Source organism: Nelumbo lutea, chromosome 3 (genome assembly GCF_056320005.1).
Source record: "Nelumbo lutea isolate HS-2025 chromosome 3, American lotus-T2T, whole genome shotgun sequence".
NCBI classification, from domain to species: Eukaryota; Viridiplantae; Streptophyta; class Magnoliopsida; order Proteales; family Nelumbonaceae; genus Nelumbo; species Nelumbo lutea.
In genome coordinates, this window is record NC_142686.1 from 26389442 (window position 1) to 26407304 (window position 17863).

Genomic DNA, 17863 nt, shown 5'->3' on the forward strand with positions numbered 1-17863 from the left:
ACTATTTAACATGCCATTCGTCATATCATAGATACCCATTTCACGATTCCATTTTACCAAGTGTTCTCTTGATCCGTTAATTACTAGGGAATCAACAAAGTAGATGCAATTACCTCTGCAACTTAAAAAAGGCAATTCTGATGTCCACAGAGGCAAACAATAATCCTCACCTCTTAACAAAACTTGGTTGCAAAGGTCTTCTACTTCCACCCACCTCCAACTCCCAAAATCCATTCTATACACTTCAAACTTTCTTGTTTTGAAAAGCATACTAACTAGGCCATAAGGTCGATGTTGTTTTACCATTAACAACTCTCCTAATGATTCAACTAAGAAGTACCTATTCCACTTCATACATAGATCATAATCATAGATTTGTTTCTGAACCGGTTCGAATGCAAACTTGACTGCCTTCGTTGTGTCATAGAGGAGAGGTTCTCCATTGTTAGTGAGGGCGTAAAGCTGGCCGTTGAAATATAAGATATCTTCATACAATTTTCCATATGAAGTCTCATATGGATTTTCAATGTATATCCACGCTTTGTCTACGGGTCCTGTGGAAACCAAACTCTTATTCCTCACAAGAGATCTATGGAAGTCCATGCTATGGCCATACGAGGGTTGAATGGCTCGAACACAGCCATGGAAACTAAGAAGTCTTTGTTTTCAGAATCAGAACAAGGAAATTTGCAGAAAGTTGCTTTTTGTACCCAACAATAGCAGTCGTCGACCTTGTTGATCGGTTTCCTGATTTTAGGGTTTATCAGGTCTGGAAGAGAGATCTAAACTCTGGTGAGGGTATTGAAAAAGTAAGGTTGTTCAATGTCAACACTATTGACTAGTTGCCAATCGTGAGCAGATCCAAAACATTGATGACAACTTATAAAAGACATGGGAAGCTTATAGAGCTTTCCTTTAGGAAGACTGGACAAGTTAAAGGCAAAGCTTTGTCCCTCCTTTCTCACTACCGGTACAAACTAGGGGAGCTGGGAGCATTTCCACTTCAATGGAATAGATCGCCATGAACGGCACACGCAGCGAAGATAGGGGGAGAGAGAGAGCCACCACTGCAAGTTGCAGTGGGGGTGGCAGGAACGGGGTGAAGAGAGAGAGAGAGAGAGAGAGAGAGAGCCGCTGCAAGTTGTAGCGGCGGTGGCGGGAAGACAAGGCGGAGAGAGAGAGAGAGAGAGAGAGCCGTAGCTACAACTTGTAGCGGTGGTGGCGGGAAGACAGGGTAGAGAGAGAGAGAGGTTGAATGTTTAGGTTTTCTGGGTTTGGGGTTATCAGGGGTAACTCGAGTCATTTACAAAAAAAATGTAAGGATATTTTAGGCATTGGGTCGACTCTAAAGCGCATTTGAGCACATTAAGAATCAACCCAAGCTTTATGATTTTCAGATCTGAAAATCAGTTTCAGACAATTTAAGAAGTACAACCAAACAAGGGGTGAGGTCTAAAAAGTTGCATTTTCAGATTCAAACCTCTAAAAAGTGCAATCAAACGCCACCTTAGTCAATGGGAACCAAAACCCTATTGATCAAATTTCCCCACTCTCAAAATCCAAAAAAAAGAATGCGCCCTAAGACATAAAGCATGCATCTTACATGGGTTCGATCTCTTTCTATACATTTAGAGAAATGCCAAGTGACCATCTCGACTTGCCAATTGTCTGGTGATATAAAAATATTGGTCCTAACTAAAACTTTCTAGTTATCAACAAGAAAACACAAACAAAATTTTGATAAAATTGAAATCTAAAATCTAAAAAGCAAAACATCATACTTTTTTTTGTCTTCCAAAACATCTTTAATATACAAAAGGAGAGCATTTTAGTCATTATGTGTCATTTTAAATAGGTCTTAAAAACATTCTTTACATGTACCACCTCTTATCAAATAAAAAATTTTACGGAGAAGTACGTGAACAAGCCCAATGAAGATTTCTGATTTCCACCTTAGAGTTATAAACATTTAAAATGTTAACCCCTCCCCCCCCCCCCCCCCACTTTATACAGATTTCTGATTTCAACTGTACTTTGGGCCTAAAAATTCTGACACGGGGCTGAACTGTCATTCTCCCAAAATTTTATATTTTCTATATATATGGTTCAAACCTTACCATCTAATTTATTGATTTGTTATGGCTCAAGTTTACTTTTGCTAGCTTTACAATCCAAACCTGATCTATATTGGAAATGTTTACACTTCTAAAAATTAGTGGGCCTTGTAAATTTTGTCACATTAAACAACAATTTAGGGGTATTTGACAACAGGAAATTTTTATTTTTAAAATATAATTAAAACTATCGCATCAATAAAATTTTGTTTTTCAAAATAAAATCGGCCATGTTGTCAAACACACCCTTAATATACCAGCCCATATACTCTGGCCCAATATGCTAACAATGCCAGCTGCCAGCCAAACTATTGAAGTTGTTGATATCACTCTTTGGCTTTCACATATAGCAGATTTTGTAATTTCTGATGTGTTTTAATATAATTACTTTGTTCATCAAAAAATAAGATGATGATGATGATGATGATAAGTAGGATAAAATTTTAGTGGGTTCGATGTATAGCAAATTGTAGGGGCCCAGGGATTTTTGTCCCCCCATCTAGCTTTAGCTTTTAAAGGTAATTATTAGAAATGTATGCTTTTAATTCTTATGTAAAGATAGTGTCATGGGGCTAGTCGATGGGGCTCTATGTGGCACTCGATTGTGTCGAGAAAGCTCATGGAACAAAGCAATAAGCAACAAAGGCAATAATGATGGCATACAAATTAGTCAAAAGGTTCTTTGTATAGTATAAATTGGTGGCAAGTATAAGCATATAATTTAGTGTTGAGGGAACCTCTTACTTAACCTTTACACATTCTTAGTTTACTGGACTACCTATATCTACTCAAAGAGTAAGTTAAGCTTTTAGGGGAGTGACAAAAAGAAACACCAAAATGATGAAAATCATACTAGATAATTACAATATTACTATAAGCATTCCTTCGTACAAAATACATGCATGGCCCCACCCAAGACAGTTGATGGCACGTCACAAGCATGGTGATGACACTTGTAGGCACGATGGAGTGGTCATTTGTGATAATAGCACATGAAACTGTTTGCACTAATTTTTCTTGTTGCTAAAATTATACTCACTAAGTATTAAATCTGTCACTGACCCCATTTTGTATTACTCAAATATTCCATCAATTAAGAATAAAAATGATAAAAATAAATGTTTTTCTTACATTCTTTCTCTTTGTTATTGAATGAAACCTAGACTTCTAGAGCCAAATGGATGAATGGTTAATTGAATAAAATAAAGAAGTAAAAACAAAGAAAAAAAGACAATACATTTTGTCTTCATAAAAAATAAAAGAAATAAAAAAAATGCTATTTCATTTTTGGTGATGTTATCCCAAACAATAATAACAATGAATAGAAAGACTATTAGGAATCTGAAAAGCCTTTTAAAAATAGTTGGATAGAGGTTGCATATAAAGAACACCTAGTGAGCATAAACTTTCAATGGAGGAAAATTTTTGCAAATATTTTATTCGACATTTATCAATTGTAAATGAAAATTAGAAGTGCTCTTATGCTGTGTTTGGTTTGAAGGAAAAAGTAAGAAAGGGAAAGTAAAGACAGAAAAATCTACATAAAATTTATAAGGGTTTTCTACATTTTCTTTCCTTTCCATACCTTTTCCTTTAAACCAAACATAACCTTATTGAGCTTCTATTGACAAAACTCAAAGCTTTTGATAAAAAGGTCTTCAATCCTCATAATAGCATGTGAGTAGTGTGTGTCCAAATGTCATAAAATCAATTTATGGGTCCTTGGCCTCCTATCCTCACCACTTCGATAGTGGCCTCTGTAATGGGAAATCAAATCATCCCTTGGCCCAAATTGTACTGTCTCATCTCATGCACTTCTATGGCGATCATGAATGCATATTGGCGACTGTTAGCATGAGATAATTCGGATGATCGGAATTCGGGCCATTTATCTCACTGTAGAATTAATTATGACGCCCCACACCGGCCATAAATCCTATAGCGAGAGAGTGAACAGTGATGTAAATCTGTAAACCAGCGGTTTGGATTCGGTAAAAAGTATGTTTAATTGATAAAAATTAATAAAAAAAATCGATCGATCCGAGTTAAATAAGAATTCGTTGGATTTTTAAGAGTATGATTCAAATTTGAATATTTTATTGGATATTTGATTTGAATTTAATTTAATTAGAATTATAATAAATAAATCTATAATATTGCTAAACAAATCTGGAATATCTTAAACCCAAATGTTAAGGGGCTTAGTGAAAATGACTCCTCACTTCGGGAGTGGTGGGATGGCTTACTTTCCAATCTGATTCTACAATCCCTATCAAATCCTTCCTTATCTTGTGACAGATTTGGAAGCATAGAAATGAAAATACCTTCCAAAACCATTGTAGCCACCCTTCGGTCATCATTGATAGAACTTTGTCTCTATATTTTAATCACAATGTTGAAAATTGTTCTAAATCCAATACTACACAGAATAAAGATTGGAAGTCAATCAAATGGAAAGCTCCAAAAGGGAGTTTTATCAAAATTAATTTTGACGTGTCCAGAAATGACAAAGGTGATTGTGCAATTAGTTGCATTGCAAGAAATCAATGGGGGATTGTTCTTGAGACCAAAGCTTATTTTATCGGGAATTCTTCGATTAATGTAATGGAGGCTTGGACCACGTGGAAGGCCCACAATATTGCTTTTAACTATAGGGGTCTCCCCATTTTCATTGAGGGAGACTCTCTTCTTGTGATTTTGTGTTTAAAGAACAAAGTGGACTGCCCGTGGAGATTGAAGACCATCATTGAGAAGTGTTTGAAGCTGTCTGGAGATTTGGAATGTGGTGTCACTTACAACCATGTCTATAGAGAGGCCAATCAAACTGTGGACTGGATGGCAAACCAATCTCTTTCTTTTCCTTTCAGCACTCTCAGTTTTTGCCCTCTCTCTATCCCTAGAGACTTAAGTTTTATTTGTTTTTGTGATGCTTGGGGCCGAACTACCCCATCTTGTGTAATTCCTCCTATTTTTACAAAAACAAGAATTATAATAAAAAAATATGATATAATATAAATAATATATTATAATATAATATATAATTATATAAATAATATATAAAATATATAATATTTCATAGCTAGCAGATTGGATCAAGTTGCCACAGATTGGATTGGGGTATATCCAAATTCAATCTGTTAATTAAATGGATTGACATTTTCGATCCAATCCGATTTGTTAGGATCAAGTGAGGTATTTGTATCCAAATCTGATCGGATCATATTTGGGTTCGAATTTGATATGATCCGACTTATTTGCAGCTCTAGTTGTGGCCACTGGTATGGTGTGGGTTGTATCATTGGTTCTACAGCCCGTTGCATGACCATTAAGATGTCTTTCTATTCCTCATTTCTCCCAATGAAGAACGAGGATGCTGCTGCTTCTCCCATTTGTTGTTTTTCTTTTTTTTTCTTTTTAAATTATGCTTCCCAAATTGATCCCAACAATTTGAAGTACTTTTTCTTATTCACTGATTAGTTCCTCCCAAGTAGATCTCAACACTTGTGGTGGGAAAGGATGCATTTAGTTGACCATATATAGTTGGTTTAAGGCTTTGTTGAGTTGAGTTATTTATATAAATAAGACTGCAATTTGGGTCGGGTTAGTCTGATCCCGACCGAAAAATTTGGGTTGGGTTGAAGTTTGATTTAGGGTTAGGGTTTGAATGTATGAGAAAATTTCAACTTAGCGTTATATTTTTCTATATAAATATTAATATAAACATTTATTTATGTAAGTACTTATTTGTATATGTATGCCAACAATTTTAAATTTAAAGACTATATTTTTCAAAGCATGAATTTTTTTTATAATGATGATAATGTTTAGGGATGAAATTTGTTTGGGTTGGATTAGGTTGAAGGTCAACCTAGGCCAAACCCTAAAGGTACAAACCTTAGGATCAAGCCTGGCCCAACTTAAGCTTACACCCAAGTTTGCCAGCCCAGGCCCAACCTGAGCTTTAACCCAACACAACTAAGGTTGGGTATGCGCTCAAGATGGGTCCGGCTGGGTTAGTTGGGCTTGAGTGGGTTGAAAAGAATTTATGTATATATTTTTTGTGTATTAATCTTTTAATGGTCTTTATGGCCCAACTTAAGAGTAGAATTAATTGAAAATATGCACAAATGTAAATACACGCATGTATGTATTTTTTTTTTGATGGGCTTGGGTCAGCTCAGGTAGCTTGAGCCTGACCAAATCCCAACCCAAGAGTTCAGGTCAGGCCCGAGTTTTTTGGCACAAGCCCAACCCACAGCCCCAAAACTCAGGCCCAACCCATGCAAGAAATCAGGTTGGGATGAGTTAGGCTCGGATTGGACTATCCAAGTTGCACCCCAAATGATGATAGTAAATAATATGTTTTTCAAAGTTTTCTATATTTTTTATATTTTTGTCTAAAAAGATATTCTTATTTGTCACACTTTTTCAATACGATGAATATATGATATTAGAGAAGCACCCAAATGTTGTCTCATCAACAAATAGGAAAATAATTCCATTTTTTGGTTGGTTTTAAATTTGTATTCCACCATCAATATAAACAACTATTCTCTGTCACACTTATTTTTATTTAATATGGCTAATTAATATAGGATTCAAGAAAGAATGAAAGTTAATACCCTAAATATGACTTAATGAAAGGGAATTGAATGAGGAAAAATGTAGTATTTAAAATTATATTGTGACATCATAATTAGAGAGTGACCAAATTCAAAAATATGGGTAATATAGTAAAAAATATGATTCAATAAATGTTATTGGGAGTTACTACCTTGAGTATAAGACTTAGTGAATGGGATTTAAATGGGAAAAATTGATTGTTAAAATTACATTTCTGTCCTTACAATGAGAGAATGACTCAATTTAAAAATTAGGGTATTTTAGTCAAACAAAAGTTTCACATTCTCATTAACACTTTTAATAGTAATATAAATATAGATATAATAATGCTAATACTAAATTGACCTCAACCCTTGAACCTAAAAAATAAGAATGTTTAGCAAAAGGAAGTAGAAAGTTGGATCAACCTGAAACACTAATTATATATACATGATGTTATATATACATGATGTTAAACAGCGTATATGTGATAGGGGTCCACAGCTCTGGTTGGATTAGGCTTGACCTCAATCTGACCTAACCCCTTTATGTGATACACTAATTATATATACATGATGTTAAACAGCGTCAAGTACAGCAAGCTTTATGTAAGTTGTTCATCTAACTAACGACGTCTAGATTGCTCATGAACAAGTTGAGATATAGATCAGCTCATTAATTTATAGCCATAGGCCATTATTTCCTCATAACTATTCTGTGTGGCTACCTCATATTTTCTTACGGATTGTGCTGAAATCTGTCTATATATGGTAATTCATGCATTCTATTAAAAAATTGATCTCCTCTCTCGTGGAATATAAGAATAATGCCCAAGCTCCAGCTTTGATTGCATTCTTCATTGTAACCCACCAAAAGTTTCACTCATCCCACTCAAGTTAGGAGTGTTCTGTGTTGCGATCTTAAGAGAAGTGATGAAAGTGGAAGAGATACGAACAAGAAAGCTGGTAACTCAGATCCTATCTTGACAGGCTCAGGGTCATGAACTAATAGTTGGGCCTAGGATGAACCTAAGGTGATGAGCTTAAGCTTAAGCTTGACTCACCAAGTGGCAACTTCTTTTAGGCAAGAAATCCACAGTAAACAATAATTTCTTCTCTACGAAAATTTCAAAATTAGAAGACAGAACAGCTCTGTAGGTTTGTTAATATAGGTGGACATGGGGTTGGATTTTGCCATTCACCATGAATAGTGGATGCTCGGTTTCCCAGGAAAAGCAAAAGCAATTTCCAGAGGTCTCTCTCTCTCTTTGTACCAATCTTGGATAGCTTATTATCACACCAGACCTCTCCTCTTGCTGACTCCCCTATGAACTGCCACCAGGGAAGTTTAGCTTCTTCTCTCTAGCTAGAAGCTTAGCTTCTCAAGTTCAAAAACTTGCTTCATGGTATCCCTCGGCTCGATTGAATGACTAATTTTCGAGCCACAATGTGTATCGTTGAAGCAGAGGTTCCTCCAATCAATGTGTAAACGCTCTTCATCATATCTAAGTAATGGTTAAGCCATGTACTAATAAGTAATAACTCGAAAACTGAAACACATGCACAACAAGCATCTATCTCTTCCTGCAAAGTGGTTCTACCTGTAAGCCCCAACTGCACCTTGTGACTTAGTGAGAGAGAAACCTTTCCCCTTGGTTACATCAAACACAGAGCCCATTGTTAAGTGGATGGGTAATCCATCAGCAGTTCCAGTGTTCCACTACAGATAGACAGCTCTATGGAAAATGAAATCCACAGCCTCGACTGAACTGGTGATTTGACTGAAAACCCAAACAAAATATCAAGGAAAGCAACAGAAATCACAAGGCCTAAATGTGGAGATTTTACTAGTTTTACTCATTAATTCTTTTTAGATGGCGTTTGGTAATATGGCCATTTTCTCATGAAACATTGCCATGTCAGTAATTTCCTAGCTATTTGATTGAATTAAAAAAAAGGGGATTTGCTCTTATATATATATATATATATATATATATTTGTAAAACTTACTTGTTACTTATAATAAAAACAACTTATTTTAAGTTTTTTTCATGGTTTTTAAAACCGAACCGGTGATTGAACCGGTCAGGGGTCCAGTTACCGGTTCAAACAGTCCAACCGTTCAACCCAAACGGCCAGACCTTTCTGACAAAAAAATAATAAAAAATTTTGAAAAACAGTCAAAACCATTTGAACGATTAACTGGTTGGTTCAGCAGTTTATTGACCAAAATCAACGGTTTTGGGGAAAAACGGAACCAATCAAGTGACCGGTTTCCCATTTTTTCTAGTCCGACGGTCCGATCCTCTCCTTTCTCTAAACCCCTCTTCTTAATTTTCTGTTTTTTTTTTTTAATTTCTTTATTTTTTTAATACCACATAGTTACCCATTAAACCAATAAGAAAATAACATAGGCTTAACAATTTCTAACAACCATAAAGAAAGAGGGATTTGCTTTTCTTTCTTTCTTTGTTTTTTTTTTTTGATACAAGGATTTCCTTTTTTAATGTTTAGCCAAGTGGCACCACGTTCCCCCACTTTAAATATTTAAATAATAAAATATTTAATATTACATAATAACATTAAAATAAATAAAATTAAAATAATAAAAAAATTTAAATATTTTACATATTATTTAAATATCTAAATAATGAAATATTTAACATGACTAAACTTTAAATAGTTAAAATAACAAAATTATGTAAAAATTTTAAAAAGATTCTTAAAAATAGAAAAATAATTATAATAGATTTTAAAATATTCATAATAATAATAATTTAATATTTTACAGAATTAATGATGAATTATGTAATAATAGTACTAATTATAATTTTACAGATTATAAAAATCAATAAATAATTAATATTTTAAAATTTTAAATATTATTTAAATAACTAAATAATTTTATAATTTCACATATATCAATTAATAATTATAGAAAATAACTTTCAAAAAATAATATTTATTAGTAATAATTTTACAATAATAGTGTATATTAATTATATATTTATATATACACTAAAAGTAATATTTCTTTTACTTTTAGTAATTATTTACTGTACTTATTTTGATAAATATGTTTTTAATAATTATTTATAAATCTATTTTTTTTCTATTTAATAGTAAATTGTCAATCACTATTTGAGATTAAACAACAATTATTTAACTTTTGATATTTAATTTATCGTATTTATTGTATTTTTGTTATAAAATATTTTTAGTAATTATATATTTTTTATAATTCATTGATTAATATTTGTTACAGATTAAACTAATATTTGAATTTACACTATTTATTAATTAATTTAATATATTTTTAATATTTATAGTATTTTTTTTAATTATTATATTTTTATTAGATATCTATTTTATTTTTATTATAAATTTATTTTCGATAATTGTATATTTTTGCTATAAATTTTCAATAATTATTGGAGATTAAACTACTGTTATTTATTAGAGATTATAGTATTAATTTATCTGAAATTAGGAGTGTTCAATGATTGGTTTAGTTCGGTTGCAAGCTATTTCTTTAACGAAATTGACTTGGTTAGGTCGAGAGTTTGTCACCCAAAACTTATTGACCATTATTGAAAACCCACCAACTCGTGTTGTATCAGTTTGGGTCTATTTTCGGTTTGGTTTGTTTGTTCAAAAGATTGATTATTCAAATAATTAAAATCTAACAATAAAAATAAAATATTATTTAAATATTTCAATAACTAAATATCTTAAATAAAAAATATTAAAAGTAATATTTTAAATAATTATTGAATAACTTTCAATTGTAATAAATAGATTAATATTTTAAATACTTAGTTAAATAACTAATTATTTAACATAATTAGATTTTAAATAGTTAAAATAACAAAATGATGTATTAATAGTATTATAATTTTATGGATTATTAAATTCGACAAGTAATTAATATTTTAAAATTTAAATAATTATATTATTTCAATAAATAAATAATATTTTAAATAACTAATTTCATTTATACCAATTAATAATTCTAAAAAATAACTTTCAAAAAATTTATTGCTTATTAATAATAATTTTAAAATATTAATATTTATTTATTATATATTTATCTATACTAAAATTAATATTTATTATTTTTTCTGATAAATATATTTTCAATAATTATGTATGAATCTATTTATTTTGGTTATTTATTATTTTAAATTTAATTTGTGTATTTCCCCTATAACTTTTTAATAATTATTGGAGATTAAACTATTGCTCATGAGTTGGTTCAGTTTAGTTATAAGTTGTTTGGCCAACCACAGTGACCTAATTAAGTTGGGGGTTGGCCACTCAAGTTATATCAGTTTGGGTCATTTTTTTGTTCGGTCGATAGGTTCAAAAGATTTAAACTTAAAAAATTAAATTTATGATATAAACTATTTTAACTTAAGAAATATTAAAATTTCTCCAATTTCTTGTATTAAAAAATAAATTTAAAATGTAAAATATTAATATATATCTATGGTAAGGTCGTTCGATTTACAAATGGCCAAAGCAAAAATGATCCAATCTAATTAGGTTAAGAAATTATTAAGCGAAAGCCGACTAAAAATACTAGAAATCGGGTTGATCCATTTCATTATTTTGATTCAGAATGACAACGAGATGAAACGGAGACGAAAAGCCTTTCACATCCCTGTCCCTGCGAAAATCCCCATCCACGTCCCCGTCCGCATCCTCACTAATGGGGACAAAGTTATCCCCATCCCTGTAAGGATCCCCACTCCCCATGATTTTTTATGATATCAACCATTACGTTTTGGTTTTTTATCTAAAAATAAAAATAAAATAACCAAAATTTACAATACTATTAAAAAAAATTCAAACATATTCAACAATTATTTTAAAAATATTAACATATAGATGGACTAAGGGGCACGGAGTGCTCTCCCTAATCCCTCAAATGGGAATCAAAATTTCCCCATCTCCGTCCCCGCGGGAAAAAATCATCCCCATCCCTACCCCATTTGGGGTAAATCCTCACGAGAATAAAAAAATGGAAAAAACTGCTATCCCTAAGTTTGATAAACAATCCTATCTAAAATTAATTATCGTATTTTTGTATTACAAAAAAATTATTAAAAGTAATATATAAAATATAAATGGTTATTAATTATTATATAGGGTAAAATATAAAAACCTCATTCATTTTAAAAAATATCTCCCCAAAATTTTTAGAAACTCGACAAATACCTCCCTTCTATCACCGTCTCAAACGGAAATCGTTAGACTGATGATTTAACTGGAAATCGATACCTCTTGAGAAGTCCACAGCCTTGGCTGAACTGGTGATTTAACTGGAAATCGAAGTAGAAGAGCAACAAAAGCAACAGAAACTGCTAACCCTATAAATGATGGGGACAATAGTGCTTTTGCCACCATTCTTCTGAGAAATAGATTCAGCTTTTACAGCTGCAATAATCAATAAAAATGTGCATTTACGACTTCAGAATATATAGGGACCCATACTATGTATTGGGAGGAGGAAATTCTTTTTCTTTCTTTCTTTCTTTCCTTCTTTATATTCTTTGTTTCAGCCTATAGCATACAGTGGCATGTAATACAGCTTATGAGGGCACCTTAGGGATTTGGAATAAGGATTAAGTTAGGATCTAGGATATAATTTCAACAATGAAAAGGGATAAATTAGCAACAGACAACCAAGTAAGATGTATGGATTTTAAGAAAATTAAGGATCTCGATGTTTAACAGGGATTCGGTGTGATTGGTTAATAGGGATTCTAAAAAGAATAAAAAAAAAACTGTCTCACCCAATGAGACCAAGCTGGATGATTTAATTGACTCAGCATTTAGGTTTGGAGCAAAGGAAATACAAAGAAAACTTTCAATTTCTTTATTTCAAAAAGGTGTGCACCATGCAATCAAAAACTCGTTCTACCAAGAAACAATCAAGATTTTAATCTGTATTTCCTGAACTAGCAATCAACAAAAAGTTTATACTTCTTGGACCCATGGTGAGAGAAATATATGTATTTCTTGAATTGAGGAAATCAGCTAATCAATAGAAAAGAATGTCATGAATTTCTTGAATGTGTATTAATGACATCAAAAACTCAATCATACCTAAAATATCCTAACATATCATCTCTTCTTTATTCAGATCAGCAAAGATCAGTCCTTAATAGACCATTAGCTATTAACACTACATAGGAGAACAGTAATTTCTGGTTAGGATGGATAAGGTATACAATCCCAAGTTGCAAACTAAAAATTCTTAATAGATAAAAGGTGTAACAAAAGATCTACATGCAGGTATAGGAATGTGTATGTACCGTAGGCACCGCAGTACACTAGACATTTCATTTAACAATAATTATGCTTCTTCACCTTAAGTATGTCAAGCAAGGACTTCCAAGGACAACAGAGGATAATCTAAACAGGGATATGATTTTCAACATTATATGTAATAATCACAAATAGATCTCCCAAAACTTAAGCAATAAGATATTATGCATTTCATTTTTCTTGAAGCAGAAAGACAAAATAAATTTCAAATATAAGAGATCAGATTAAAGTAGATGAAGACATAAACTGAAAGAGAGAACACAGCAAAGATATGCTGCCAGAAGAGGAGTGCTGAAGCCTCACTAACTGCATAACCCCTCAACCTGGCAATGGCTCCTAACAAGATGGCACTTGGCGTTGTGTATTGCAATAAAAGCACGAACATATACATCTTGTCACCAGCAACCAAAAGGTCCAGTTTATCAGCCAAAGCAACAACCCCAATACCCAACAAAGGAAGCACCAATAGTCTTGCCACTGTAATACCAATTGTAGTTCTAAAACCAAGTTTAGATTCATTTGGCCCTTCAGCAAGCATTCCTCCAAGAATAAGCAGTACAGAAGGAACCATTGCACCTGCCAAAATTTCTAAACTGTCCGTGATGAAAGAAAGTGGAGCATCATACCCAAAGACAAATGCCTTGATTTGTGGTGCCATCCCAACAATAATTGCTAATAGAGAAGCAATGGTTGGGGGTTGAAGTATGTGCTGTATTGGAGTTTGCTCAGCAACAGTTCTAATCCTCCGGACAACCTTCGGTTCCGCCAAACACCTAATAGACTCGGGATTGCTGGAACCCACCTCCTCCGTGAGATCAATGTCAGGGAAAGTAGACTGTGACAAACTTGATATGCTGTTAAAAACCCTTGCAATGAAAGGCGTCTTGGAATGTTCTGTTTCTTTATCCTCAATACCTGGCCATTCAGCTTCAACAAGGAGAGACCTACTGATGTTATTAAATGGTGGCAGTTCCTGAATCTCATCCTCCTCCTCAACGATCTCATAATATTCCAGTGGAGGCTCCATCATATGGTAGACAAATGTATAAACAAGAATTACAGCAACCCATTGGGCAAAAGAGACATAGGCATAACCAGTTCTTTGGCAGTCAGGTCCAAACGGGTTATGTGAAGTGTGGCAAACTGACCCAACAATGGCAAGTGGGAGGTTCCCAGTGTTTCCAAATGCAGTCATGATAATAGTGAACCGAAAGAACTGAGGTGGTGGTCGGCATATAATTGCCACAAAGTACCCCAATATGCAACCGATGAATGTGCTGAGCAACACGTTCACGGGGATGAACCACCAGTCTGCGACATTTTTCAGGGTTATCGACTGACCAAGGTGGATGAAAATAAGGCAAGGCAAAAACAGAGCAAACACGAGCTTGCTAAGGAGACGGTAAGTTGCTCTTGGGACGATTTGGGTTCTTGGGTATGCGAGAATGAGGCCTATAACGGTGACGCATAGAAGTTTCATCAAGGGTATAACAGCACTTAGCAGATCTTCTCCAGGAGACGTTATCTTACCATCGACAGATGCTATAGAGAGTCCCGACATCCTCTTTAGGAGGTTCAAAACAAGATTTGCACACAGAATCAAACAAAAAGATTCAAAACTGCAAGAAACCCAATTAAGACCGAGATTCGTTGACCACCATCAACAGATAATCCAAAACCCAGATGTCCAATCGGGAGGCCTACGACATGGGTTCTACAGATCTTCACAAATTATAATGAAATCGACGAAAAAGGGTCGGTATAAAAGAATATATTTTGAGGCTCCTCCTAATCAATGAAACAACTTGCGGAGGTTTTGCCTATCAAATGAAACAAGCTTCAGAGCTTTTTTGGAATACAATCAATAGGAAAACAAAGAAAAGAAAAAAAAAAAATACAAACTAAAGATGGTAAATCTAAAGTTCTACCGTAGATGCTACACTGGTTTGAGGACTTACAACAAAGGCACAAGAGATTTTTGCAGGAATCACAGTCAAAGTTGAAATTAAAAATTAAAGAGAGAGAGAGATAGGAAGAGAACTTACAAAACAGAGGAACCCAGAACTAAGAAGAGAGAAAGGGATGAGTTTCACAGGCAAGCTGCCTTTCGTGGAGATATTGGAGCGATTTCAGAACTCCTTTTAAGAGGAACCGACTTCAGCAGTCACGTAATTTCACAGTAAAACAGCCGCCTTGCAATTTTGCTTTTTCGGAGAGTAACCATACCTTAGCGGTGTTCCAGTAGAAAGAGTCTTTTTCATAAGATGAATACGTGTCATATGCAAAGATATCAAACTAGTATTTAGTGGATCCCACGTAAGTAACGAGTAAGAGATTATGACCAAGACCGTCTCTGAACGATACATGATACAAAGACAAACGACGAATCGGATGGTTGACAATGAGTTAAGGTTGCTGAGATTTTTATGGTGTGTGCATCTCCCCATCAGGATTCGTTCAGTCTTCAATTGTGGGCGCAGTGCTTCCCTGATGGTTTATACAGCAATGATAGTAATTATAATACAACCTGTAGTTTGCGTATTATCAAAACACCCCTCTATTTTGCACACTTTTTAACGTTTGTGTATCCGTTAGTGTCAATTGGATCGGATTTGCTCTAATCCGATTCGATCCGATATGAGTAAGGGAACAAATCCAATCCCATCCAATCTAATAAATACTTTCGTCTGTTAAGTCTGGACTAATCAATTATTATTTATTATTGATTCATCCAATCCATCCAAAATGATTTTGAGTTGGACAGGTCCGGCCCAAAACCAGTTAATTAACACCCCCTACCCAGTACCCATTAGGAAAGAATTGGATCTCCTACCAACAAAAATCCTAATTAAATGTTGCCACATTACACACTCCACACCACGAGTCTGGGTCTCCTGAGCTCCATAATTAGTTCCACCACCCTGAGTTCGGCTTCTATCAGGGCAACATCCGTTCGACCAATTTTTATAACCTTGAATTGGGAATGTTTTCATAATTTTTTATGGAGAAATATTCCCTATGCAAGGTTACAAGAAGGTGTTGGGATAGTGTGAATATAGGTTTGCCCTGACCAAAGCTGATTATGGTGGGTCCCATCTTTATGGTGATGTTGGTGTCAGTTATGATGGTAGGATGGCGGAATGTGTTTTGTGGGTAAGGGATCCCATTTGGCACATCACATGCATGCCAGATCTTGTTGGAATGTGGTTGGGAGGGATGTTGGCAAGAGATCCAAAACTCATTCCGAAATGGTTTTTACTCCAAAAATTCCCTTAAAAAAAGTCCCATATCACCTAGTTATTTTTTTTTTCATTCCAAGAATAAAACAAAAAGCAATGGGGAAAAACAAACAATGAAAATAAAGAAATATAATACAAAAAATAAAATGGACAACAATAGAAAAAAATATTGGTTATTTTATTTTATTTTCTATTATCTTGCTTTGTTTTCTCTTTAATTTATTATTTTTTGATATTTTTTACATTATTATCTATTTTATTTTTATTTTTTATTCTATGTTATTTCAAATCAACATTTAGGTTATTACTTTTCTTTTAATTATTTTGGTCGAACCTGAAGAAGTTGCAAATTAGAGGGAAAGTCTTAGTAATATACAAACTATAAGATTGGTTTTAGTAATTATAAGAAATTATAGAGGATGTTTTAGCAAATGACCCTTTTTTAATGAAACATCTTTTTACCAAAAAATAAATTCATTTGTAGCCTTGTCCACCTTGGAAACTTCTAGGTTTGGGCTCGGCCACAGGCCAAACTTGGCTTGCAGATAGCACCAGATTCAGTTATGGATACCAAAAAGGCATGACATATTTTATATTTAAATTCATAGGCATAGAGAGCACATGCTCACACTTATATTTCAATCACAAGGTCTAGCCATGTTTGGGAGTGCTTAAAAATAAATGTTTATTTAAAATAAATGTTTATTTGGGCCATTAAGCACTTATTGGTATTTGGGAAATAAGCCCAAAATAAGTGCTTATTTTAAAAGCAAGGTCTTATTTTTAAAGCTCAAATTTCCAGCTTTTTTAAGTGCTTATACAATAAGCAGTTATTCAATTTTTTTCTTCTAAAATTATCCTAATTGAATTTTAAAATACCACTTATAAAATTATCCATAGTTGAATTTTGTAAAAGTACTTTTATAAAAGCATTTTTATGAAAGTACTTTTACAAAAGCACTTGTACGAAAGTACATTTATGAAAGCACTTTTGTGAGAGTACTTTTGTGAAAGCACTTTTATAAAAGTACTTTTATGAATGCACTTTTGCAAAAGTACCTTTACGAAAGCACTTTTGTGAAAGCCCTTTTACAAAAATACTTTTATGGAAGCACTTTTGTGAAAACACTTACGCTAGTACTTTTACGAAAGTATTTTTACAAAAGCACTTTTATGAAAGAACTTTTACAAAAGTACTTTTATGAAAGTACTTTTGTAAAAATGCTTTCATAAAAGTACTTTCTTAAATATACTTTTATAAAAGTGCTTTTGTAAAAGTTTTCATAAATGTATTTTCTTAAAAGTGCTTTTAAAAGGTATATTTTGAAAATTTGAAAGAAAATGAAGGACAAAATAGTCACAAATGCTTATTTAAGTGTTTATTAGAGAAAAAGACTACCAAATGCCCAATATAAAATAAGTGCTTATTTTAACTCTTGAAAAAGTAGGGTATCAAATACAAATATAAGCACTTGTTTTTAAGCACTTATTTTTAACTTAGGCACTCCCAAACATGGGCTATTTCGATTCCAACTGTTCGGTTGGGTGGAATTGGAATCTCATTCCCATTGGTGTT

General features: G+C 33.2%; 1 protein-coding gene across 1 annotated transcript; it reads right to left on the reverse strand.

Annotated features, from left to right (window-relative positions):
• Positions 1-13131: 13131 nt before the first annotated feature.
• On the reverse strand, positions 13132-15277 carry LOC148863783 (protein PIN-LIKES 2-like). Its single transcript, XM_088980434.1, has 2 exons — positions 15094-15277; positions 13132-14868 (listed from the first exon to the last, which is right to left on the reverse strand). The coding sequence occupies exon 2, from the start codon at positions 14607-14609 to the stop codon at positions 13254-13256; it is 1356 nt and encodes a 451-aa protein (XP_088836560.1). The 5' UTR covers positions 14610-14868; positions 15094-15277; the 3' UTR covers positions 13132-13253.
• Positions 15278-17863: the final 2586 nt, after the last annotated feature.